Below are 27252 nucleotides of genomic sequence, written 5' to 3'. Positions count from 1 at the left end.
TGGTTTTAAGAAGGTAACATATAGGGGATGGACTAGAAAGGTGAATGTGTGCTAATAGAGTTCACCATAGAGCAAAAAAATTAAATAAAAGTCAACACACACTGTGACCGTGAACGTGACAAGATGGAGCCTCTGCAAGAACAGGCTCGCCAGCAATTACATCTTACCGCCAGAGAGGCCGCTAGAAACAAGGTATCTCAAATCTTCACTTTTTCAAACTTGTGTCAATTGTTCAAACTGTTATAAAACTGTTTTTATTATTTATGTTGTGGTTTAAAGTAAACAGCACCGTCTGCTATATTTATTGGTGTGTGGTCGTATTGTTTCATAAAGCAATAACACACATAACTGAATAAAAAACAACGTCACTGGATAATGTTGTGTCATGACTGATTTATTACAGTATAGAAACCGCTTACGTCTTACACAGGCTACAAAAACAAAACTCTTCATTTAATTCAATCATTCATTTTCAAAAAAATCATCACGATTATCAATACTGGACAAGGAAGCATAACATCTAGTGAAGCACTGACATTCTTTTAGAAACACATCATTATTGTTTATTAAGACATGGTAGAAATATGTAAAAATCTAATTTCTCCGAGAGCAATAAAAATATTCCACGATGCTCAAAATGTGAACTGATTCACAGCGGACATTATGGTAAAGTGAGGACGGTATAAGTTATATCATAATAAACTGTAGTTCACATTTAATAAAAGGTGATGTCATGTATTCAGACAGAGTAAATGGTGGGCACTATTATTCAGAGAGTGGAGTTTATGTAAAAATATACATGACATATGATATATATATACACATTATAAGAGAATCTTTAAAACACAGTTCTTTCCAGTTTAAAGCCATCAGTAAGGGACTTCATATTAAGAAACATTTAATGAGGAATGCAATGGTGTTATCTCATTTTGGGATCACATACTTTTTTTTTTTTACATATCACAAAACGTTAACATGTAAACTGTAATCTAGTCGGATAAAAACATTACTGTTGTCATTTATGTTTGATCCCTACACACTAATAAAAAGGTAAACTATAATTTATAATGAACTGATTGTCAGGCTGGTTTAACTCCTGTTTGTCGAAGACACTACAATGATTTAAATGTTAGTAGACTCTCTTAACAGAAGCAGACGGAGGAGGAGGAGGCTCATTCAAGTTAACGATCAACTCCTCCTCGTTTCCACAGGCACCAGACTCTGGCCAGCAGGGACTATCAAGGTCCGCACACACACACACACGCGCACATGCGCGCACACACACACGCACACACAGAAAGACAGACACACATTTTCAACATGGTCCAGTTCTCTTTCATTGGCAGATGCATTGTCATTGTTAGTAGCACAGTATACATGTATAATATTTGGGTTATAACATGAAGAGTAATAAAAGGAAGAATACTATATTTTACAGAACGTCTCGACTTTGTCTGATACCAGTGGTTAAACTGCTCTTTTATGAAAATAAAAACATGTCTTTCTGATGTTTCTTTGTAAGAATCACTATAAAATATGTGTGTGAACTTGTGTGTGTGTGTAGTGAATGAGGTGAGGTGTCCTATAGGTTGCTGAAGAGTTCATTTTTCTTGGTCCAGTCCATGGGTGGGGCTCTTTTGTTGGAGCGTTTCTGGTGGGCGAGCTCTTTAACCTGCTGCAGGGACAGGTTGAGCGCTGGAATGGCGTCGGGGATAAAACCCTGAATCATGAAAAACGGGAGAAAGAGGATGTTGCATTATGTTGTTTTTTTTGTTTTTAAAATGACACAAGGTTGTTGTGCTGCAGGGTATTTCCATGAGACCTCCGTACCTCAGGTGGGGTGTTTGCGGGCGGGGTCGTGAGCGAGGTGTTGGATGAGGCGTTGGATGGAGACGGACTGACCGAAAGCTTTGAATCTCTCTGTGCCTCTTTGGCTCCTCTACCATTCACCTGGGAACAATCAGAATCACTTCATGATTATATAAACAAATAACAAAATAATAAAGAGACATTTTTTAACATCAGCAACATTTACAAGGGAGTATTTCCCCCCCAGCCTTGGTGCAGTACCAGACTTTACCACAGGGAGGCAACCTTGGATTTGAGTTTACCTTAGAGGTCCCTATCAAGTGTTTCTCTGACACATAATCAGTTTTTTTAAAAAAAAGATAAATATTGGGAAGCATATGTAACAAAAGAATGGTCTGCTTCTTTAGAAAATATGGGCATTTTTAAGAGATATTTAGCACATCTGTGGCATTTTTCCTGGGTATATATTTGGGGAAAAGGCAAAAGCACTTTTAAAAAAATGTTTGAGTGGTGGCTGGTGAAATTTGAGGAACTCTTCCTGCTTCTCTTCCTGGTTGAATTGTTCTTCATTTCCTTCAGATTATTTCCTGCCCTTTGTGTTCTGACCATACTCCAATCCACCATTCTTTAAAGACCACGTCTTTTACCTCTCAGGCGACTTCTCCCTGACCTCTCGCTCCACCCTTCCCTCTCAGCTCTTCAACCCTTTAACAAGCGCCGCTGTTACGCAACGATACGAGTAACATGCTTCGCTGCTGCACATACAGCCCTTGAGCAACAAGACCCAACGGTCGAGCTTCACTTTACGTATTTGGCCAAACGCCCGACCAGACAGTAGTTTCTTTTAGTTTGTGTTCTGGTGTCTTTATACAACCCTGGAATCATCTAATCTTATCAACGCTGATTTACACAAGTCTAGTGTGTCCAACTGGGAACAAAACACTCTGGTAACCTGAGAGAGACCCTCAAAAAGCATACTTGTAACGTTAGAAAAACACACACACACGCACACGCACACGCACACGCACACGCACACGCACACGCACACGCACACGCACACACACACACACACACACACAGTTTGTGTTTGTTGGAATATACACTGTAGGCACCTCTAAAACTAAATAATGAACTTTTTATCATAAGTTATCAGCAAAATAACTAACTATAAAAACAAGTTTTGCATTTTACGTAGACGTTAAGTAGCCAACTGGACTATTTCTCTGACTGAGAGCAGAAACTTCCTGGAGTCTCTTTTGGTTGCCTGGCAACAGCTCAGAACCAAGACATAGTGGTAGATGTGGAAACGTACTAAACGAGTCGCCGAAGCGTGAACACTTGAGTTAGAAGCTAGCGAACGTTGGCCATGAAGGACTAAGGTCAGGCTTTGTTTGAATGACAGTCATCTAGCATCTGATGGTGATTTGTAGTTTTTAAGGTGCGTTAAGACAGAAAGCGAAACAACTTTCCGCCTATTTCACTGCTTTTTACCATTCGTATTTATTCGACCCAAACAGCTAACGTACCAACTCTACAGGCTTTAGCTGCAACGCTAAGATAGCTAGAAATGGACACGCGTGACTGTGTATTTTCTATTTATTTTCTCTCTGTTTCCTTCCTGTCTTTCTCCTTTTCTTAAATATTGTCCCTGTACGTTTAACGTGAATGTTTTTTTTTTTCAAATTGAAACAATGTTAAAATCCCAAAGATGCCCACCATTTTGGCTTTCATTTGTGCCACTCGGGCAAATTCGTGTCCAACAGCGAGCTGTGATGTTTACTGTGCAGACGTAAGAGTGTTATCAATCATCTCATCTCAGTCTGGGCAAGAAAGCAAACAAGCTTATTTCCCAAACTGTTGAACTACACCTTTAATTCTGTGAGTGCACTTGCGTCCTACAGTAAAGTGTTGGTCAGTGTGTCTCATTAGGATTACGCCCAAATACTTCAGCTCAGAAGAGTAACTTTAATATAACTTTTATACAATACACTATAAACCGCTTTATCTACTGGATGATTTTTATTTTGTATACACAATCCGTCCTTGGTCAAATACTTTTAAATAATTCAAAGTTAATGAAGGACTAGCTGGGTGGGGTTGGCAACGTAGCACCATACAATGAATGCCAGAACTTTTAGACAATCACAGGAAAGAACATTCAGTGCACGTCTCTGTGATTAATAACTCACTCCACCAGCGTCTCAGTTCTCTGATGTGGCAAACCACACCTGAATGCCATAACCCTGCGTGTTGCTTTGAAACCCTGTCCGACCTCGGCCTGCTGGACTGTCCGTGCCACACGAAGAGCTACAGAGTATTCAAAGTGGAGCTATTATTGTCCTCTCTGTCAGGAAGCAGAAGCTCCATTGAAGAAGAGGGAAGTTGTCACCGTGGGAGACTGACAGCTCTTCACACACTACAAAAGTTCAAATCCCACTTTTGGCTTCGCTCTAAAGCAGAACCCCAAACCGAATGATAGCCCCGCACTCTTTTTAAGTGCGTTTGTCTCCCTGTCTCTGTGATATATTTGTTGCTGGTGTAATCTTACCTTCTCCTCCATTCCTCCATTAATGACAGGCTCAGGCAGCGGACCTGTAGACATGAAAATGACACAAGAATCAGTCATTGGACTCCTAAAACACAACTCTTCCCCTGCCTGTCAGGACAAATGTCATGTCATGATATGTGCAGTTCCTCAGTCCTGCACCATCAGCTCCACTCTGCTAGATCAAGAGTCCTTCTGCAGCTCACCTTTCATTCCACCATCACCTACTCTATTACATAGCGCAGGTATGAGCAGATCATCTATTATTCACACATGGTTCATCTTCTATGAGATGGTGCTCCACGCGCTCCTCTGTACCTCCCCTCCTCCTCCAGTGCATCCACAGACCCTCAACATATCAGATAGCAGGAGCAGGAACATTTACCTGCAGCTTTTTTTTCTCATAAAATGCATTGACATAAAGCCGTGTAAAACACAAAACTCATTTTTTAGAGGTGATAACTGCAGACAGACAGCATCACAGAAGTCCCACACTTCCCCTACCTTCCATCCTTCTGATCCTCCGCACAGCAGAAAAGTGTTTCTAGTTAATGGTGATTATTACTAGAGATAGCAGCTGGTCCTCCAGAGTTAATCTGAGATTCGACGCCTCCTCAGGTCTTTGCTGTGTGTGTGTGTGTGTGTGTGTGTGTGTGTGTGTGTGTGTGTGTGTCTGACTCTTGGAGCAGCCTCTCCAAGTCCCAGTATACAGCTCCGGCTCCAGGCTGAGAGGCCACTTGGAGCCAGCACCTTGGAAACCAAACAAAGCTGCTGGCCAGCCGGGCTGCTCAGACAGAGGCTGTTCGAGTGTGTGAAGAGTCCCTTTAGACAGGTGTCTTCTGAGTGGGCGGCATGTGAAGTGCAGGCAGTTACCTGGGAAAAACCTTGCTGGAATCTTTTCCCTGTAGGCCGTTATTATTTTTAATCCTGGACTGAAACACCGGAGGGTTCGAGAGTCCAAGAACTTATGAAATATCTGCCTCTTGTTCGGTGTCATCGAAAGAAAGCACACGACGCACACCCAAGCGCATACTAACAGATCAAACTCATTTATTAATGATCAACTGGGAACAATCTGTTTAACCATCAACAGATTTCAACAAAAGAAATTGAATTTCCTCTGGCGCGGATAAAGGGCAGAGGGCAGCATCCCCCCCTCCACTGTCTGTTGCCATGCCAACAGCTGGCAGCAGCCTGTTTACTTAAGGGGACTCATGGTGCAGAGTGGTACTGACACACACAAACACACACCACCTGCCCAAGGTTTTTTTTCTGTGAAGGGACAGCCCTCAAACACAGACACCAAATCACAGACTGTACCAGGCCTCCCCCTGGAGGCTATGGCAGGTACTCCAGTAGCCTTTGAGCAAGGCACTGAATCCCTTACCAGCTCCTGGAAGGACCATATCTGACCTTTTCAAAACAAGTATCCCTTTAGTCAGTTATGTATTCATTTATTTAGCCCGAAGGTTTATTATTGACCTTTGAAAGAGCAGTTTGACAAACAAGTTTAGACAAAGGTCCTCTTATTGGAAGTTTTCTGGAGCTTCCTGAGGTCTCCATGACAAACTCCATCTGTATAATAATAGTAATAATAATAATGAATCCATTATCACGCCCAATATTACTTTTCTTTTTAGCTTAATTACTTACTAATGTATCTTACTGGTGTCAACATCACTCTTTATAAGCATTACATTTGTAGCTCTATTTTTTTCTTATGTACGCTGAATTTTTTTTCGTAATCTCTGGCAAAAAAAAATAATTTAGATTATTAAAGTTTAATCTTATCTTATTTGTTGATAAAGGCCAAGGTCAGGAGAAAAAAAGCAATTGTTTCTTTCAAGAGTCAAGCGAGGTATCTGCATTTAAGCCTTTACACTTTACAAACAACACTGTCTCTCAGTGCAATCCCACTCTGATCTGTCTGATCTCATCTATTTATGTCTAAAAGATTAACTTTCTCCACATGGCATCAGCTTGGAGCGCAGGAAGTGGCTCAGCGTCTCTGTCTCTGTCTCCGTTTCTTGGCAGAGAGATAAAAAGAAAAAGAGCCATGCAGGATAGAGCTAGACAAAGAGATATAGAGAGAATTAAAAGGAGGAGAGGAGAGCTGAGAAACTGTGTGACGGACTTTTAATCTGTTGGGAGTTGAGAGGAGGACAGGACGAGGCGACGTCTCGTGTGCGCAATGTGTTTTTAACTACGACTGACAATGAACCTGGAGGGACACATTACGAGCTTATTGCAGTCATTCACTCCGTACTTGTCTGATGACTGCAGTTGAACTTGAGCTGCCTCTTTAGTGATGGTGAAATCAGTGTGTGTGTGTGTGTCCTTTTACCGGTGAGGTGGTCCAAGGTGGGGGTCACTCGGCAATTCTTGAAGAAGGCGTCTGTGTCGGGGTCCACCACCAGTAGACGCGCCTCGTTCCCACCGGCTTTAATGGTGGCCACAACCTCTGAATGTGTCTTCCCTTCTACTGACAGACCGTTCACCTGAGGAGAAAAAGAGATGATGTTTGTTAAAAAAAATGTTTTTTACCGCAGCAGAAAATTATTAATTAAAAAAAAAGCCACTTTCTCTTTTTTTTTATTTATACAAAACAAGAATTTACAAAACAAGAGAACAAAATAGATGTATTTAAAGAACAAAGGTATTTGTAGCAATACTAATAATACACACAATTAAATAATAGATACACAGCAAAAGAAAGAAAAATAAATAAATAAATACATTTAAAATGAAACAAAAACGCAAAGAGGAGGAAAGTAGAGGGGAAAGGGAGAAAAGATGAGAAAGAAGCCATAATTTATTATTATAGCCTTTGTCTTTGTTCCCACAGAGAAGTGAACCATCACTGTCAAGGATTTCTTTCTCAATATTATCACTTTGTCTGCCCGAGGCTCCAGGGCAGGAAATCCTGTGTGTCCACGCTCAAACGCACGTTCGCATGCACACGCACATTCTTTCAGTCGCTAACTTGCAAAACAATCCTTGCTCAGTATCAAAAGTTATGATTTTGATTTGTTTAGGATTGCCCTTTAAATCAACTTTTATACAACACGTTTAAATGTTAGGTGACTCTTTAACTCTGTGTTATACAGTAACTGGACATGTCAGGTGGCTCACCCCCACACCAGCTGAGTGCTCTGGGATAAAATCACCATGGGAAAGCATGTTAGAAATGTCTCGAAGGGTGTGTGTGTGTGTGTGTGTGTGTGTGTGTGTGTGTGTGTTTAGGTCATAGGGTGGACCTGCATGTCTAAGCCAGTCCCACAGAGGAAGCTGGACAATAGCTGCTTGGCCAGTAACAGCAGTAACAATGGCCGTCCACTCCCCACAAAGCCCCGCTCCTCAGTGGGTGGTGCGGCCGTCTGGGGCCCTCTGGGGGTCTGGAAACGCCTCGCTAGACTCTCATAGGTACAGACCCAAATATCTGTGATACTTCTAATCCCTCTGTCCTGTTTCTGTCCTCCTTCTCCTCTGATTTCTTCCTTTTCATTCCACTCTAGCTCCTGAAGGGATCATTAGCTCTGATTTAAACACATGTCCGAATAATGTATGACTCTGAATGAGTCAGACACTTTCATCGTGTTTTGCTTCCGCTGGCTAAAGAATAACGTCACTGTCTGGGGGAAACCCCGTATCTCTATTTTTTGTCATTTTTATTTTTATTCATAAATCAGTGCTATTGGTCTCCCTTTACTCTCTGTCTGTGTGTGGGTTTTATAAAGTTTGAACCAAGGAAAACTTTTAAAAATAACTTGTGACTAAATCTTCATTTCAACTCCATTTGATCCTCAAACTGTCAGCAAAACCTCACATTCCTGAAAAATGATGTTTTGGACACAAACGGTTTCCACAGCAATAACAAAAATGATTGGTTGAATGATATTACAACAAGGTTTTATGGTTGTAATATTTATTCCAGGACAATAAAATTGAACATGTGGTGTGTGACTGTCATAAAGGTACAGTAAAAACTCTCATACCTTAGCTCAAAATGTTATTACTGTTGAACAGTGACTTTTGTTCTATATTTGAATAACACACTTGCTTATTTTTCACCGTAATTGTATGATAGAAAGTTTACTTTGAGAATCTCACTTTACAGTCGTACTTAACTTACTTATAAATAAACTAGAAAAGAGGAGGTGGACTGAGCAGACCCCAGACCAGTTTAGAAGCTGATTATTCCAGTGTGAGGCTGCTCACAGTGACTGTTACTCCAGAGTCCCCTGGGGGATTAAGACCCCACAGAGCGGCTGTGAGATCACAACACATTCCTCTGAACACACACTTAACTCTGGGAGTACCAGGAGAACTTAGATACTACTAGAATAATTTTAGATGGATGACGATCAGTCAGATAACTTTTCTGTTTTAAAATGAAACTTTTTTGTTAATGTATGTACTCATATTTCCCATTCTAAACCAGCATGAAACGGCTCACTGTATACTTTAAGTTCTGATATTGAGCCTCAATCATTAATTTCAATGAAGCAACGACAAGGTAAAATCTATAGATCTACAGATTTTCACTTTCTATTCTACAACATAAAACGCATCAGTAAATACCCACCTTGGGAATTTTGAAGCTTGTATGTGTCTTTAAAAATGCAGTTTCTAACAAGTGGCTAAATGAAACTACAAACGTCATTACGCCAAACACGCAAAATCAGTTTGAAGCTAGTGGTGGTGACAAAGTCTACTTAGTTCCCAGCCTAACGTAAGGAGCACTCTTTACTTCTGGCTTTTGCCATTACGCTTCAAAATCATAAAAGTGGTGTTCATTTGTGAATGATCTTGCTGAACAGAACATGTAAGTATCATACATTTTGTTCGCAACAGAGTTTATTTTCTGCCATAATAAAAAGAAATTCAATGGAAAAATCCCATCGGCTTTTTGTTGCAGGAACCACGATGACACTCATTTCCAGGTCAGCCTACAAAAACACGTCATCCCTGCAGCACGGCGAGGCCTGATTACACACTGCATCATTCACCACGCTATTCTAGAGCGTATGGCAGAGTAGTCAGGACAGATATTTCTGTGTAACTCAGTATCAGTAAGTTCTCATAATGATCATTAAATTTCCTTAAATCTGCCATTAATGCTTTTTACACAAGACCAAAACCAAGACAAGGCATTCTGTTCAAGGAGTTTCTAAACTAGAAAAATCATCTTACCAGAAGAGTAATGTCCCTCTTACTATGCCAGTTACCGCGCTGCATAGTCTCAAAGTATTCTAACGTCAACCTTATTAAAGTACCTGTACTATCCTGTCCTTAGACAGCAGGCCGGCCCTCTCTGCCGGAGAGTCTTCATCCACAACTCTGATGTACTGGCCTGGCCGCGCCCGCTCGCTGTGCAGGTTGAAGCCATATCCGTTTGACCCTCGCTGAATCAAACAGAGACGTGGCCGCAGCTCTGTGCACGACACCTCCTGGAAGGGACAAGAGGACAGGAAACATATACAGTGTGTTAATAAGCTGTTACAATGTAACATGCATCAATTGACCAGAACATTAGCTTTTCAAAAAATACCTCCACCATGGGTTCAGGGAGAACAAGAGGCACAAAAATGACGGAGAGCTCCAGTGAATCGTTAACCATGAATATAAAGCCGAGGTTGAACATACAGGTGGCTGCTGCATGCTGATGTGCTGTGCAGTGTGTTTTTAACAATCGTGTGTAAACTGAAGCTGCTGTTTGGACTCCACGTGACTCCAAACTGCTCGCCGGGAAGGAAGAGGGTCTTGGAGGCTTGTGATTGGAGGTCTGGTGGGAAGGAGAATTTAGGGTGGGGGCTGGATGGTCGGCGCTGCTCTGGCCTTGAGGAAGGGACCGATTCCGGTGTGGTCAGCAGCCTTGCCCGCTCCAGGCTCCGAGGAGGACAATTGAAGTTGGGCGCTGACCTCTGACCACCTCGCCCTGTCCCGTCCAGTCCCACTCTGGGATGGCAGGAAGAGTAAGAGCTGTATTGTCATCCAGGAAAAAACTCTAGCTCAAATCCAGAACCTCCCTTCCGCTGTGTGGAAGAAGCAGGGTCTTTATTTAGAAAAAGGGGGCTTTAACGGCTTTGTCATCAAAGAGGTCAAAACACGGTGAAATACAGGAGCTAAAGAGCTCAGGAGACGCTGCTCTGGTCAGGATAATCTTTGTCACTGTGACCAAACCTGTCCTGACACTCCCTCCACATCAGAGCTGCTGCGTGCTGCCGCCCTCTGTCAACTGAACACTCTGAGACAATGAACAACCTCTAGAAATAAGTCTGACTCAGTCTACAGAAAACACTGGCAAGAGGCTGATTGATTAAAGCTACTTCAGAACATCAGTGGACATAAATGAACTGTGGACATAATGACAACTGACTCAACATTTCCCCTTGTATTCAACGTGACATAAGCAATAAGTGATTGTCACTTTACTGCATTATGTAATGAAATTGTTCTAAGCTACCAACCAACACACAAAGAAGAACCCAAGAATAAAAAATTAACCGCCAATAAAAAAAAGACATGCTTTAGAAACTCTGTGGCGGCTCCAAATGAGAGTAAGTGGTACTGTGAACTTTATTTACTACAAACTATGAATCATGTGATGTAATAAGACAGTTTGGACAAACAACCATTGTTAAATTAGGGTGGATGGGTTGCTCTTTCTCTTACAGGCAAAAAAGCTTAATTTTACAGAAAAAGTGTAGCTTTAAAAGGATACGTATAAAAAATGTTTGCTTTCTTGCCAAGAGTTTGATGAAAATATTGATAACAGACTCACTTTACCATAGGGTTTCTACTTGAACATGTTCACATGCTTTAATGTTCAAAAACACATTGTTTTTTCATAGTGTCTGTCTGAATAAACCTGTATTCACCCTCTGTCTGAAACACTCAGTTGTCGTGCCCGTCTCTTTAAGCCCCTGAATACAGGCTGCCGGCATTTCTCTGTGGATTGAGTGTTGATACCTTCACAGTCTCTCTAAAGCACCTCAACCTGCTTTATAATACAATACAGGTGATGGAAAATCTCACTATTTCTTACAATATGTCACCTTTAAATACAATTGCAGTTTGTCTAACGGCAGTCTGTTCTCATCATGCAGATTGCTTATCTTTGCGTCAATCAAGTGCCTGCTGAGCAGCTGGAGTGTGCTGAGCATTTATCCTGCTGATCAGATGTGCTGATAACAGCCCTACAGCCAGACTTTCATCATAATGGCAATCAAAAATGATTGTCTTTGATTGCACGTCCTTTACTTTTGCGTGAGTGTTACACCCAAAAGTGAAACACCTTCCTTTGCGAGTCCTATAAATGTAAACGATGCAAGTCAAAGTACAGACTGTCTAAGCTTAATGTCTGTTCTTATTACTGACCTTATCTCCTCTGAAAGAAGAGTGTCTTCTACTTTTGCTGTGTGATGGCACAGTAAGCACTAAAGACCAAGATTCATGCAGGACTCTCACTCCCTGTGACAGTAAAGCACTCTCCATGATGTATAATTACTCAGTTCATGTGCCCAGTATTCGACACCCAAAAGCAAATGAAACCCTGAGTGTCATCAACACACACTGCAGCCTTGGCATGAGACTGTCTGACACTCATGGTGCGCTCTGGCTGAGGTTAGACGTCCCCGTGCAGGGAGACAGAGGCTCTGGCAGGGACAACAGAGGAGGGTTTGTGTCGCAGAGGAGTGGAGGGCTGAAGAATCTCCACGAGGGTCTGCAATCTGTGGAATCTGCTGAACATACACAAGCCAGGAGGGGAACCAAGGACCCACTACTTCATCTGTTACCAACAAATACAATGTAAGGTCTCCGTTATGTTACCGCAAAAATCTGATAAACACAGCTGTCAGTTGCAAATATACTTCTGCACATCAAAGATACAACTGCAGAACATTCATGGGACGTTCTGTAAACTACAAACTGATAAAACAAAACTCCCCCACATACGCTCATACTGAACGGCCTTATCTGCTTGAACGACACACACAAATCTGGGTTCCCTAATTTACACTTGCAGTAAAACTACATATTTACAGGCTTAGCTTTGGCCAGAGGTCTGCTTAATTCAGGAACACTTCCTGTCAGACTAGAACCTCAGAGAACGAAAATACAGATTAATTCATTTGTTTGTGCCGCTTCCTCATTTTTAGGTTGGTTGATTGGCTGTGAAAATCTGTGTCAAAATTTAGATTTCTTCAAAAAAATTAAAAGAAAAAGTTACTGTGACACTCAATGTGGCATGAATTTTCTTTTGGCACACTCAAATACACCCGACCAGACTATTTCTGACTGTTAGCATCACTTTAAAATGAAAGTCACACACTTTTCTATTGTGAGAAATGTTCCAGAAAGACAGTGTTTTGAGATTGAACACACTCTCAGTGACACAAACTTTCCTTTGAGGAGGGAAGTGTTGAACAGGAACTGTTGGCACATCTTCCCTCAATATGCTTCCCTCTGCACTGGCTTAACTTCCTGACATGAGAGAGAAATGAAGATACAAAACATTTCCCCACACATATATACACACACACACACACACACACACACACACACACACACACACACACACACACACACACACACACACACACACACACACACACACACACACACACACACACACACACACACACACACACACACACACACACACACACACACACACACACACACACACACACACACACACACACACACACACACACACACACACACACACACACACACACACACACACACACACACACACACACACACACACACATACACACACACAATCATGGGAAAGTCGACTTTCATTAATGCAGATGAGTTAAGGGTTTGTAAAGCAGAGAATAACATCACTGTTGACATGTTAAAAGAAGCCAGGCATCAACAAGCCGCTCTGTAATGCTGGTTAACTTTTTCTCCCTGTTTCCAGTCTTCCTGCTAAGCTAAGCTAACCGGTGGCGCTTTACAATTCTCATTCATCCATTCAGACGACACACTGATGGACACAAGAACACTTTGACATGTGGACAGCAGGAATTGGGGCACCCCAAATCTTGTGGTTGAAGAGGACAACCCACTCTACCCCTTAGCCACAGCCTATCTAAAAAAAACAACAACATAATAACAAAAAGGCAGATTTCACAAATTGTTGAACTAGTCCTTTAACTTTAATTTAAACTGATCGTCAGCTGACTCTACCACAAGCGATACTGTAGAGCGAGCTGGTCAGTAAAAGTGATGAGCGATGCAGTCTTGAATAACCCTTTGGGGTTTAATTGACAATAATGACCCCCCCCCCCCCCCCCCCCCGCTCTACATTACCCCGCTTATTACACAGCTACCCAATAAAGAAACCAATCATTTGAGTCTATGATCAGAATTGCGTCCATAGCAGACATTAAAATCAAGAACCGTTCCAGTTGAGAACTGGTATCAAATCAGAATCGTAATCGACCAATCAGAATCCATTAGTCAACAAACCGTGTAATAAAACTCAGATAATAATACGTTACTTAGTATCAAGTCTAAACAGATGAAAATATTCAACTAACAGAGGCTACTATTAACACTGTCTTGGGTGTGTACAAAGTTAAGTAACACTGGGCAGTCCAAATAAAGTGAAACTACGTAATTCCTGTCATGTTGAAAGTAGAACTGTACCCACTTCACTCTAATGTCTGCCACTGACTGTAGTGTCTATATCCACTGCACTGACTTCAAAAGGATTTGGTAACTACAATAAGCAATTGCTTTGAATACAAATCACTGTAAAACAATGCCAAGAGCCTGAGTTAATATTCTCAAAACGCACTAGTGAGTCACATGGCTGTCTCACTAATTTCACCCCATCTGCTGTTCCAGCTCACAGTTTCTCTATGTGTTTGTGAGAGTTTGCAGGTCCCCCCCCCCCCCCGGAGGTTGATGTAACCCTGTTTTAGACTCCTTTCTGGTTTTCCTCAGGAAGCTAATCAACAGATAAGATACTGAGGCAAAGTACAGCTGACAGGCCTCTGATGCAGCTGCAGCAGCCCCGTACATACATGGGGGTAAACTATAAAAACATTTTTTGGAATATCTTTGCTCCCTGGAATGCAACAGTGAATATTTAAAATGCAAACTATAGCTTTGAAAACAGCATTTTTGAGAGTTAAAGTCAGGGGACCAGCAAAATCAGCAGGATTCATCCTCTGTGAATCATGAAAAATTGCATGAAGATTCACCAAACAGTTATGGAGCTATTTCAGTTTGGAGCCAATATTGAAACCCATCAGTCTCTGGGGTGCGACAGGGTTTCGGTGTAGCCGGCAGATGCGCGGGCCAGAACTTCCTGTTCCATAATTCACAAAGCTAATAAAAAGCCAACTCGTTGTGAGATGATAGCTGATGGGTTCCAAGATTGCATTCAGGCCAATGCTCTATTGCTCTCCAGATTCTGCATGATTCATTTGCAGATTTCTGTTTATAGAGATTACTTTGGACCAAAGCGGTGGACTGACAAACAGACAGGCATTGCCATCCCTAGAGCCACACTGCTAGCATGTTAAAATGATTAAATGTCAGCATTTACATGCATATTACTGCACGGAAAGAGCACAGGAGTCCCACAGGTGAGTGTCTGGCAACCCAGATTGATTGATTAGCATCTTCTAAACCCTGTTAGAGAGTGTTAAAGGCATCCAACCACCTCCATAATATCCATCCATCATTTTTTTATCACCCTTTGACTCAGCCACTAGAGATTTGCTCTGTCCATCTCTCCTGCTGATTCTGTTCGACAGAGGAGCGCTGTGTCTGCGAGCGACTCCAGTGTCTGGCGTGGAGGGAGCAGTCTGTGCTTAAAGAAGTCTGTGTCTGTGTGTGTCTCTGTGTGTGTGTGTGTGTTTGCGGGATGCCAGAGGCTGCAGCTCTGCCACTCAACCTGACAGTTACTTCATATTTTCCCCAGGCTTTGCCAGTGGACTGATGTGTAACTACAGGCCTTAATAATGAAGAACACATAGAGGACGTTGAATACTGTAGGCTTCCTCTCCGACTCAACTACTCTTTTTGTTTCACATACCCTGAAAAAAAAGAGAAAAAGGTCACATGCTGATATTTCCTGTAAATACACAAACACCAAACGGTCGTGTCTCAACTGTCTACGTCCAGTAAACTCACGAGTCCTGAAACCTGTCACACTCAGCAGCTCTGTGCATGCACACGTCCTCTACAGCAGCCTCTCTTTCATTTTCATGTATCGCCCTTTCTCCTTCTGTGGCTTACTCCATCCCCCCGTGCTGCACTAATAAAAGAGGGCAGCTCCCCCGTGACTTCGGCCTCTTTGATCAGCGTAAAGAATAACCGCCAAAGTGACACACTGCCAGGCACTGTGGTTACTCAGTGACATGACAAATCATTGGCCTCCCAGGTCCTTGTGATTGTCATGTGTAGTTTTTTGACAGAGATTAACAGCCTCAAGGACAGACTTAAGAAATATTTGATGTAAACCTGGTTCCTTTTTAACCACTGCAGTGCAAATTTTGTGCTCTCAAGTGTTACAGAGCGCACCGCTCTCTCAGGCAGGATGGGGGTGTTGCATTTCAAGCTGGACCATTGAACCAGCTGCGTGGCAGGCAGAGGAGAGGGGGGACAAAGCACCCTACTGTCCCCCCTTCCATTTGAGGATAGGACACACTGGCTCTACAAAAGACCAAAGAAAAGTTCTGCTGAAGGTTCCCATTACAATAGACTCTTTAGGGGGAAAGCCTGGAAATAGCAAAGTAATGTCAGTCATCACAGCAGGGGTACAGGCACTGGTAAGACCAAATGTAGCGGTCTTGATTACCAGAGAGGCCCAGCCGTCCCAAGATCAGGGTCTGCCTTTCCTCAAGGGGTCTTCATCTTTAGTTTGTCCACTCTGCAGTCAGTTTTGTCCTATCACAGTCAACAAGTTTTTATCTCCTCAGCCAGTCTTCCTGTCCATGACGCTCCACCCTCGCAGACCTGACACAAGCATCGGCTCGATCTTTAACACAAATTTCTCACCCACCTTTCACACACAGTGTTGTGTAAGTAAGAGAAAGAGGGGAAGGCAAGAGGGAAAATACAGATGTTGGGATATCTGAGACAAGGCAGAACTTTGGTGTTACATTCAAGCAGAAGTGACAACATGATGTGGTCGCACTCAGTGTTACATGTTCCTCTGTGGCATATGAGCAGACGTTAAACACTAGTGGTTCGTTACATAGCATACATAGTGTGTGGGAGCTTTTCAGCCAAGGACCAAGAGAATAACATAATTAACTCTTGTAATTCAAAAAACATTGCTCTTGAAGCCATTCTTCTGTGTTCTTTGACTTCAAATTAGGGATTTTCTACATTTTCTACAGCATGCAGGTAGCATGCAATAATGGATCATTTTAAATCACTTTTAAAGATCCACCTCTTCTCACGCTGACACCCTGACCTGTTATTTTCATCCTTTAGTATAGCTTTTATTTGTTTTGCCTTATCTTAGTAATTGTTCTTATTACCCTTTCTTATTGTTAATGTTGATGATTTATGCTGTTTTTATCTATAATGCTAGCACTTGATGTTGTGCAGCACTTTGGGCAACTAAGGTTGTTCTTTTAAATGTGCTATATAAATAAATGTTGAGTTGAGTCGAAAAGGGGTTCTCAGGGATAAGAGATTGAGTGTTACCACTCAAGAAGAAGTCATGGCCTTTAATCAAAACCTGCCTTTTGGCTGCGTTGCATTATTGATGCCGTCTAATCGATTTTCTTATGTGATGGATTCTCCTTGTCTCTCTTTGTAGCTGGACAGGAAACATCTCAACATAATAGCCGCTCATGTTTGTTATTTGTTTTATCCGCAGAAATAAGAACAAGACAAATTCTGTGTCTCAATCTGGATACGGCCGTCTGTACACTTACACGTACAAGTGTTTTGGAATGGATTTTTCCTACATTTCCTTAGTTTGTTACCATAATATGAACACCAACAATGTTCTTTCATTTGCTCTGTCTTGGTCGTATGTCTTCCAAGGTGGGAAGGGAGGTGGATGGCGGGGGGTGAGTCTATTTCAGGGCGAACATCCAGCCATTTCCCCCTCCACCCCCCTACTGGCAGGGCGCGGCCCTCCGGCTTATTGTCCGGCCGGGGTGGTGAACCTTCAGCAGAATGGAGTGGGAACTGGAATGTGACATTGTGGAGTCTCCGTTCAATATCCCAGGGGACACAAACACACACACACACACAATCACACACAATCACACACACACACACGCACGCACACACACACACACACACACACACACACACACACACACACACACACACACACACACACACACACACACACACAGGGTTCAGGTTCCACCCCTGACCTGGGCCACAGTGGTCTTGGCTGCGGGGAAGGGACAGTGGTGCTGTTGTTTGGACTGACGTCACTGAGAAATTTCACAGAGAGTGCTACAATATCATTTGCAAAGACAACATATCATTGATTACTTGTTGCGCCCGTAATCAACAATTAATATAATGTCCCTTGTGATGCGGTAGAACTGTATCCTTTCTTTGGTCAATGGCTGTGCCTTTTGGTAGTTCAGCCTTTTGACTGTCTGACATTTAAACAATAGTGTGAACTTGTAATTCTAAAAAACGTACTGGGTCGTCCTGGTTGCCTATAAGGGTTTAAGATGCTGGCCGTGAAATCTCAATGTCCTCCCCACTCTGTCTTTATTTCCTGTCGTCGCTCCACTGTTTGTTAATAGAAAAGCCAAACACTGCCCCAAAACACTTACAGAAGGGCAAATACTCCATGCACTTTGGTACACACTGTTTCTCTAAACACAGTCACTATGTTGTAATCGTTTTCTATGCTTCCCTCGCCTCTTTGTTAAACGGATGTTGTAATGACTCGTGCATGACTGTCTTGCAAAACGCTGTGACACTTTTGTTATCTTGGGTGACTTTTTGTGATAGCAATGTTTGTGTCATGAGCTAATCTGAGATTCCCACCCACAATACACACAAAAACGACTTCACCAATAAGAGCCACTGGACAAGAGAAGTGTGTGTTAAGTGAAGTGATACCAGTGTCTGTTAGTGAGTACTAAAAAACAAATTGGACACATATGGACCTAATAGAGAGAATGTGCAGCGTGTGGCTTTTTAGACAAGCAGATGTAAGATGGATGTGGTTTTGGTTTATTTTTATACAGACTAAAGGTCACATATGCTCATTTTCAGGTTCATATTGTACTTGTATCTATCATCTTATCCTCCTACTCATCCGTGTTACATAACACACTTGAGTCTGAGCCTCTACTTTGTCATAAGTGCATGGAAACATGTTAGTTATAAAACATAAACAAATCTTTAAGCTGAAACACAATGAAGCCCAGGATACCTTCCATTTCCCTGAGACATACAGCGCGACGATCAACCAAGAGCAGCGAAGGGAAGAGTGACTCCAAAACTTTCTATGCGTACACACACAAACAAATGCACCTACATTAACCTACATGAACCTACATCCACGCAGAAGAAAAACAAATGCAAAACATGCTCCTATGTCAAGTCCGGCTGGCCGATATGGTAATTTCATATCTCAAGAGCAGGTTTTCTGGTAATCCATGTAATATCCACATGGTATAGCTTATTTTGTATTACCCCTTTAATTTAGAACTTTAGATCAAAATGAACATAACGCACAAGGATCAGAACGGAAAATGTCGTCCAAATGACATAAATATTTCCGTACCCCAATTTGGCCGCTGTTTTTCGACATCACAATAGAAACAATATAGATAAATATGTATGACAGACATTTTAGAACGATTATACGATATATACCTTCCTTCTTCTAGCGCCTTCTTCCGCATCTCCCACAAGGACTTTATCTAAATATATCACGATATCTGCTCATGTATGTGAAATCATGGGTTATGTAACCCACTTTATGTTTATTGCATTGAACTGTGTAGTGATCTGAGAAGTTCGAGTAATACTTAATTCATTAATTAATGTGCTTGTTATTGTCAATTTAGACAACATAATTGTGTATCACAAAATCTTGATACGAGTTTTTTCACCACATCGATTCCACTGAAAGACGATTAAACGCCATACTGCAGCATCGCCCAGCCCTAATGTCAGGTGGCCGTGTGTCAGAATGAATCATGGCGTATATCTGAGCAGACAAACACAATGACGAGCACTCCTTTACCCAAACAGAGCTTGAACAATACCTGGCTTTGTCACAATGGCTTCAATGAAACCAACAAACACAGCTGTAGACACTGTTAACTTTCATAATTCATAACTGCTGGAACTGCTGGAACGACATGCTATGTGTTACATTTGATTAATTATAGACCCTGTTTTTATTGCAGGCATTCAGGTGCTACTTTTGCTCAGACACAGAGCGATGGTGAGATCTCGGACGTTTGAGCTGTAGTTTTACTGTCCTGCTACGAGCTGCTGGGGCTGCAGGCAAGATGGGAGGCGGAGGCATCTTCCACCAACAACAATGACAGGAAACCAGCGCAAATGTCCTGGGGTCTGTGCACAGGGCAAGAGTCCCACAGACAGCAGCAGGCAGCCAGAAACACACCCCTGAATATCCTGGCTCAAATAACTCCTATAGGTGTGGCTAATTCGGCCTCTGATGCACGACAAATGACCACCGAAAGCTGACGTTTATTCTATTAACAGAAAATTGCACTCAGGAAAAGACTGGATACGATTCTCTGTCACACTGAAGGAGATATGACAGTACACAGACACATGTCACATGGATGTGATGTTATGTGCCACAGACTAAAGACAGATGATGCAACCTGTAGATGAATAATTCCTGCTAATGGTCAGTGAGGTAAAAGTATATGAATGATCTAACTGTGAAAACATATGGTTAATGCCAGACACACACACACACTTAATGGACAGCCCATGAAAGCCAGTTAAAAAGACCATTGACTTGACATGGTACATTGCCCTGAGGGCCATAAAAACATACGCTGAATCCTTCCACACAACAGCTTATGGATGATTTGTTTAGGAAAACATGTTGTCCCATGCAATCAAAGGACCACGCTTTCTATGTAAAGCCAGTGTAAAAAGCTAAGCACGTGTGGTGAAGCAGTGGAAAGCCTCGAGCTCTTTAATAATCAGGTTTTTATTTGAATGCGCAGATTAGAGGCTCAGGTTAGAGGAGGAAAGTTACAACTAACAGGCACAAAGTCGCCCTCTTGTCTCATCTCTGGCCTCTACGCAGCGTGTGTCCCCTTTCTGTAGAAACATACAGGGTGATTACACACTCTCAGAAACACTTGTAGCAGATCTCATCTGGCCGCAGTCAATGTCATCTGACACAAGCGCTCTTCCTCTCCTGTAATTAGTGTTTAAAGACAGTCTTATGTAAGCAGCCAGCAGACATCCAGGAAGACTCCCAAGAAAACACTTCTCACCCTCACACACTCTCTCTCGACTCCTAATGAATCACTGCAGAAAAAGCAAATGCAGCTCCCAAAAACACGTTTTCATGTGTGTAACTGCAAAAATGATCACCCATTATTTCACGAGTTCACTCATTTGCATTTTTAAAACATTGACTGACAAATCTAGAGGACTCATTTGTTTTTCATTAGTGCCATTTATCAATGATGGATAGATTTTTCCATTCTCTCAAATATGTTCATTTTCAGCATTTAGGTATAGTAAGTAGCTTCACCGGAGTCTAAAAACAATTAGACCTCTGTTATATATTTGTTGAGTTGTGTACTTACTTTATGTTCAAAACCAGAAAGAAATATGCAATCGTTATTCAAGGTAATGGTCTACTACATTTGGTCGCTGGTCAACGGCCTCAGATCCCCTTCGCGTCTGTTTTGTGGTTGTCATAAATTTACTTTTTATGCCGTTTTAAGCGACAGTTTTATGATACACTTTTTAGATACTGGTTTTAAAAGACCTTGTTTTTTAACTACATATTTTAATCGGATAAAGCATATAAGTCATTGGACTCCTCTGAGCCAATGTTAGCCGAAGCTAATGGGACGTTCTTAATCTGCCAAAGAGCATCGGAGAAACACATTTTTTTGTTTTTACCGGTTTTATTCAGCAGGTCTGTTGTTTTGGAGAGGAGGACACCTCTGCAGATAATTCAGCTCCTGGTAAAAGCCTCCATAAACCTAATCAGAGAAGCTGACTGCAATGAGCACAATGCTAATGTAGAAAACAACTCCCATGATCTCACACTTGAAAACTATGTTTTTTGTAATCGTTTTCATTGAGGTACCCCAAGCGGCAGAAAATGAGATATTTAATTGCAAATCTTTGACTTTTGAACTGTTGGTCGGACAAAATAAGACATTTGAAGATGTCTCCATTACACATTATTACATTATTACTTTGTTTTTTCCCCAAGTAAAGAGAAATTGCTGTGAAACTAGTTCATTTATGGCCATTTAAAGTTCCCCTCAGAAGATGCTTCCAATGTAAATCTAAAAAACACACGCCACAGTTTTATACCACACGGCGCAGAACTCATTGGAATCATTTTTATGAGGTCGTGAAGAGTTTCTGGATGAGCTGATCTGGATTTGTAACACAAGTTCAGAGAGAGAGAGAGAGAATCCGCTGCTACTTCACTGCTCTCAACAATGGCAGAATAAAAACTTTTACTGCCTGGTAAACAAAACAACGACCTTTGGAACCGATTATGGGTTTTTTGTTCGTGTGTGTGTTTTGTTCCACTGCGACGACAGCGGCTCCTATTTTATTCTCGGGCTGCACTCCATGTTTTGAATCTTCATCTCATTCAATTTTTTCGCACCTCTCCTCGCTGTCTCACTTTCGCCTACTTCCATCCTCACACATACATTAACTCCACACGCTCACACACACAGACACACGCACAAGTATGCGACATCAGCTTAACCAAGGCAACCATGAGCGAGGCTCCTCGGTTTCCAGAAAAGGCGTCGCTCTTCGAACCCTCTTTTGTGTCGCTTCAAAGACTGAGGCCAGACAGGCGGAGTGCGGACGCCGGTGTGACTGCTGAACCAACGCTGTGATTGTGTCTTCCAGGGCTGTACGTGTGTGTGTGTGTGTGTGTGTGTGTGTGTGTGTGTGTGTGTGTGTGTGTGTATGTGTGTGTATGTGAGTGTGTCATTGGCCGGGCCACAGGGCTCGGGCGCAGGAATGCCGGACAGGATGTTGGGGAGAAAATTCCAGAAAGAGTGGAGTTACTGCAACAACAAAAAAACACACAGCCTGAGGTGCCTCTGACTGTAACATAGAGACACCGCAGACTGTAAACTTCATCCCTTGAGTCCAATTTAAACACTCACACACTCGACTGTGTCCTCTGTGCCTAAGTAACTTCCGCAGCCTGTGAAATCTTTGGTTTTGTACACATTTACATAAAAATAATACAAATCCAACTGGGCACTGCTTAGCATGATTCATTTTGGACTCTTGCTCCATATGTCAAACTGTGGGAGTTCGTTGAAATGAAAACCCAAGCGATGAAAATGAATTTGTTAGGAGTGCTATTGTTTGTTTCGACGCCACTTCCCTCTGGGTTGCGTGCCAGTGTGACTTGTCCAGCCACAGCTCCATTAGGCCATCTGTGGAGAGTATCGAGAGTAAACACGGGAACAATCGGCGTATATTCCTGGGACAAACAACCTAAGCCGGCAGTGCTGAAGAGCTGTACACAAGTGTGGGCCTTAAATGCCAGAAACATAACTCAAAAGGCCCTGTATGCTCTGGTTATGTGAAAGCGGTCATTACACTGCAGAGAGAAAAAGGAATGACGTAAGGAAGCAGTGAAAGGCCACCTATGAAAAATTCCAAAGCTTCAGTAATGACAGTGCGGCGTTTGAGTCATTTGTGCTTTCTCTTGAACAGAAGGGTTCATATAAGGAGACAGGAGTTTACAAATAGGCATCATATGATCCTTAACAGTTTTCCTCGTTACCACCACTGAAGGCCTTCTTTTGCATTAAAATCTTTGAGAAAATAATAATTGGTTACTTGAATTGCAAACTCGTTAGTCGTTACTTTGTAACGTGTTACTCCCAACACTGCTAATGAACACGTGATAGATACTGTAGATAGATACTGTATCTAGATTATTTAACCTGTACAAAAACCAAAGTGAAAACAACACATCGTTGTTTCACGATGTGCCAGTTTTTAGGTTCCACACTGTGTCCCCCTAGTTTGCCAAGCGAACATCCTATCAGCGTTGGTTTTGAGGCGGTTTTAAATGTGACACAACGCATGTAAATCCGAACCTGGTAGCTCTAATTTACGCTTTTCTCTCTTGGATCTTTCTGTTGGAATATGGACCGGACAACTGAAATTGTGCCTTTTATCCTTAAATTTGCGTTACACAAACTGCAAATATCCTTTACCAACATGTTTTTCTTACTGAGCTTTGCCTCGATGCTCTGTTAGAACGGCATAGGCTTCGTTGATCTGATTGGTTGATTTGGCCCGATAGACAGGTGGTTTATCCAACCAGCAACCAGTATTTTCACCCCTTCCAAAAAGATCTCCAAACGAGAGTTCCCAGATAGATATGCTGAGCAAATGCAAATCATGCAAATCAATCCATATGGTGGAGTCAGGTTAGTGTTACCCTGCTCCCACACTGTAAAAACAGGAACTGTAAAAAACAGTATATTTAATGTAATCTAAATGACTTTGCAAATTGCACGTATGGACCTGCTGCTATCAATCGTTTTGCACTAAAAAAAAAAAAAACTATTATATTTACACATCCTTGGCTGCTAATGTTTCACAGACACTACTCTTTCACAGTAATCTGCTGAAACATCAATTGTTTACATCCATATCATACACACACACACACACACACACACACACACACACATATATATAATTCATTCAAGACCTGTAAGAGTAGTATGCCACCATCTGCACTTTTATTATTTTTATTATTATTATTATTATTACTGTTGTATTGTTTTGTTGTTACTATAGCATTTAGATAATTTATGTTGTGTCACTTACCATTGTGTCTTGCCACAACTTACTTACTTACTTACTTTACAGTGTCTTGTCTTTGTCTTTGTCTAGTCTACGCATGGGATAGTGAGAAATGAAATTTAGATTCCTCGTATGTCTTGTTCATGTGAAGCATTGACAATAAAGCTGACTTTGACTTTGAAATGTGATTGTTTTTTTGCTTTTTTTTGGTTACAGTTTATGACATGTAACTCTGCGATACGGTTATTCACTGTATTTCACGGTTTCCGTCTGGAAACTTTGCTGCCAGTCGTTTTACCGCTCTATTTTACAGTGCAGTCTTTGTGCTAAGCTACGAAAACCGACTGCTGACCATAGCTTCATATTGACAGTAGAGTGGAAACAATCTTCTCATCGAACTCTCAGAAACAAAGCAAATAAGCGAATTCCCAAAAGTCAAACTAGTCCATTAATACCAGGACAGACTAATATTCAAGCTATACAACACTAACAATATACAAAATCTACATTCATCTCACAATAGATATCACTTCAATATAACTCCCAGCTTGACTCCTCATCATCACTTTAACATTAAGTTGTTCTTGTTGAGGTCCTGTCAGCTTCAGAGAGCATCAGCAACAACCTACATTTTCATTGTTATTCAACAGGTAATACCGTCTGCCATCACGTAGAGACAGAGGTGAGCTGCACATGGACGCACAGGATCTTTCCCGTGTCTTTGTTTGTGGTAGCTGCTGGCTCTCCGCACACTGTGGAGACTTCTCACAGTAATGTACCGAGCAGGGGAGCACGGACACGGACAGAAACAGAAACAGCCTCAGGGGTAAACATCCAGGATGCAGCGAGAGGGGCACAGATGTTCCAGACTGGAGGACTCTTCAACCTCGAGTGCTATTTAATGAACCCCTGATCCCACTGCTGCATACACAGACACACAAATAAGTTGCAGACACAGCAACAAGTGGCCACTGCGGAGTGGGAACAAGCCCATAATGTTTCACAGACAAACACTGAAGAGTATTTCCTGTTGTTTGCTGTGGAGTGTTCAGCAATGTGAGATATTTCTTATGGTGGTTCTTCCAAAGGAACGACACATCACCATGTCTTTTAAAAGTGTGTGAGTGTGTCACTGCTGCTCACTTATGCCTAACGTTGTGGCATTGCTGAAATCACAGAGGACAGAAGTGAATCACACTTTCAAGTGATTGCTCTTGCTTCAGAAAAACACAAACACTATGATTTGAGAGGAGAAAGTTGAGCAGAGGTGTAACCAGGGGTGCAGATCTGATGTCAGGATTGGAGGGAGACACCAAGGTGTTTTTTGGGGGAGGTTTGCCCGTATGCAATTCATACCAGGCCACCATAAATAACAACTTTGCTTGTCATATCAATCAAAATGCACTGCACAGGGAATCATTTATTGTGCTTATTTTTCTTGTTTATTTGTCCTAAACAGTCCTAAAACTTAACTTTTGTATTAGTAAATCATAATTTTAAGGTCATTTCAAACTTTTTTTTTCAGGTGTGTCTAAAATATGATCGAAAAGTCTAAAAATATATTTATTCAATCTTGAATAATTCAGTACCCCCCCCCTGGAAACTGCACCCATGGGAGTAACAGACTGACACAGAGGGGGTGGGGGTCATGGTTTAGTTTTTCTTGATCCCAGTAGCTGAACCGGGATGCCTTTTCACCCACACAGCAAATGTGCAGCCAGCTGACCCTGCCCACAGCCTGGAGCATGCGGGTGCAGCTGCCCATGTTATCATGTTAGAGACACAGAGCACCTATTCTCTCCCTCAGTGATGCGTTCAGGGTTTTTTTTATTCCATTCACTCACAGGCATTACAGTTACAGTGCACAGCTGGAGGACAGAGGGGACAGAAACTTATTCTAACTTTGACTCACCTTCTCAGAGTTGATGCTCAGCTTTTTCTCGACGTGCACGTGGATTTCTCCGTTACTCTCCGGGACCGGCGTGGACTCCCTGGGTGTCTCCTCCCGCTGCTCCCCCTCTTCCTCCACCTCCACCTCATCCTTCTTAGCGTGCCTCTCATCACCGTTTACCGTCCCGTCCACCTCCTCTTCCACTTCCACCACCACCTCTTCTTCCTCCTCCTCCTCCTCCTCCTCCACCTCGTCGTCGTCGAAAGGTAACGGGACACCGTCGTTGACATACTCCCGCAGACACTTCATGTTGTGTTTCTTCAGCAGCTGCTCCGTGTCCGGGTCCACCACTACGAGCTCCAGCCGGCCCACAGTGGCTCGTATCCGGGACACGACCTGCTGGTGGCTCTCGTTCTCCACCTCGTCCCCGTTCACGAACACCAGTCGGTCTCCGGCGCGGAGCCCCGAGGTTTCAGCCGGGCTGTCGGGCTCCACTAACCGGATAAACTGCCCCGTCTTACCTTTCTCCCCGTGGAGGTGGAAGCCGTAGCCGTTGTCCCCCTTCTCCAGCGTGCACAGCCGGGGCCGCAGATACTGGCTTTTGCTCGGCATGGTAGCCTTCACACTGCTGCTGCTGCTGCTGAACTGTCTTAACGTGTTGTTTAAAGTGAAAATGACTACAAGACCTGCTCAGGATGCTGCCGAGGAGGGGTGTGTGTGTTCGTGTGTGGTACCCCCTTCAAAAAAAAAAAAAAAACCACCCAACCCCCGCCCTCTTGGGGAGATTAGTCCGTGGGAAACGGTGCTGGGGTTTGTCCCACTCTGTGGTCCACTTTCACACACGGAGTCCAAGTCTGACTCGGTCCTCACACTCTGTCTAAATCCTCGTGCTATCAGACAGCGGAGGTCCTGACCCGAGGACTAAACTGAGTTGAGCAGACTAACAAACACACACACACACACACACACAGAGAGACACACACCGACACAGACA

At 42.5% G+C, this 27252-nt stretch overlaps 1 protein-coding gene across 1 annotated transcript; it reads right to left on the bottom strand.

Annotated features, from left to right (window-relative positions):
* Positions 1–376: 376 nt before the first annotated feature.
* On the bottom strand, positions 377–27252 carry nherf1b (NHERF family PDZ scaffold protein 1b). Its single transcript, XM_083931987.1, has 6 exons — positions 26280–27252; positions 9631–9804; positions 6699–6852; positions 4358–4401; positions 1831–1950; positions 377–1720 (listed from the first exon to the last, which is right to left on the bottom strand). Exons 1-6 carry the CDS (start codon positions 26868–26870, stop codon positions 1583–1585), a joined length of 1221 nt encoding a protein of 406 aa, XP_083788113.1. The 5' UTR covers positions 26871–27252; the 3' UTR covers positions 377–1582.

Source organism: Echiichthys vipera, assembly GCF_963691815.1.
Source record: "Echiichthys vipera genome assembly, chromosome: 17".
Taxonomy (NCBI): domain Eukaryota; kingdom Metazoa; phylum Chordata; class Actinopteri; order Perciformes; family Trachinidae; genus Echiichthys; species Echiichthys vipera.
Note: the sequence above shows the minus strand (reverse complement) of the source record. Positions and strands in the feature narration are given on the sequence as shown.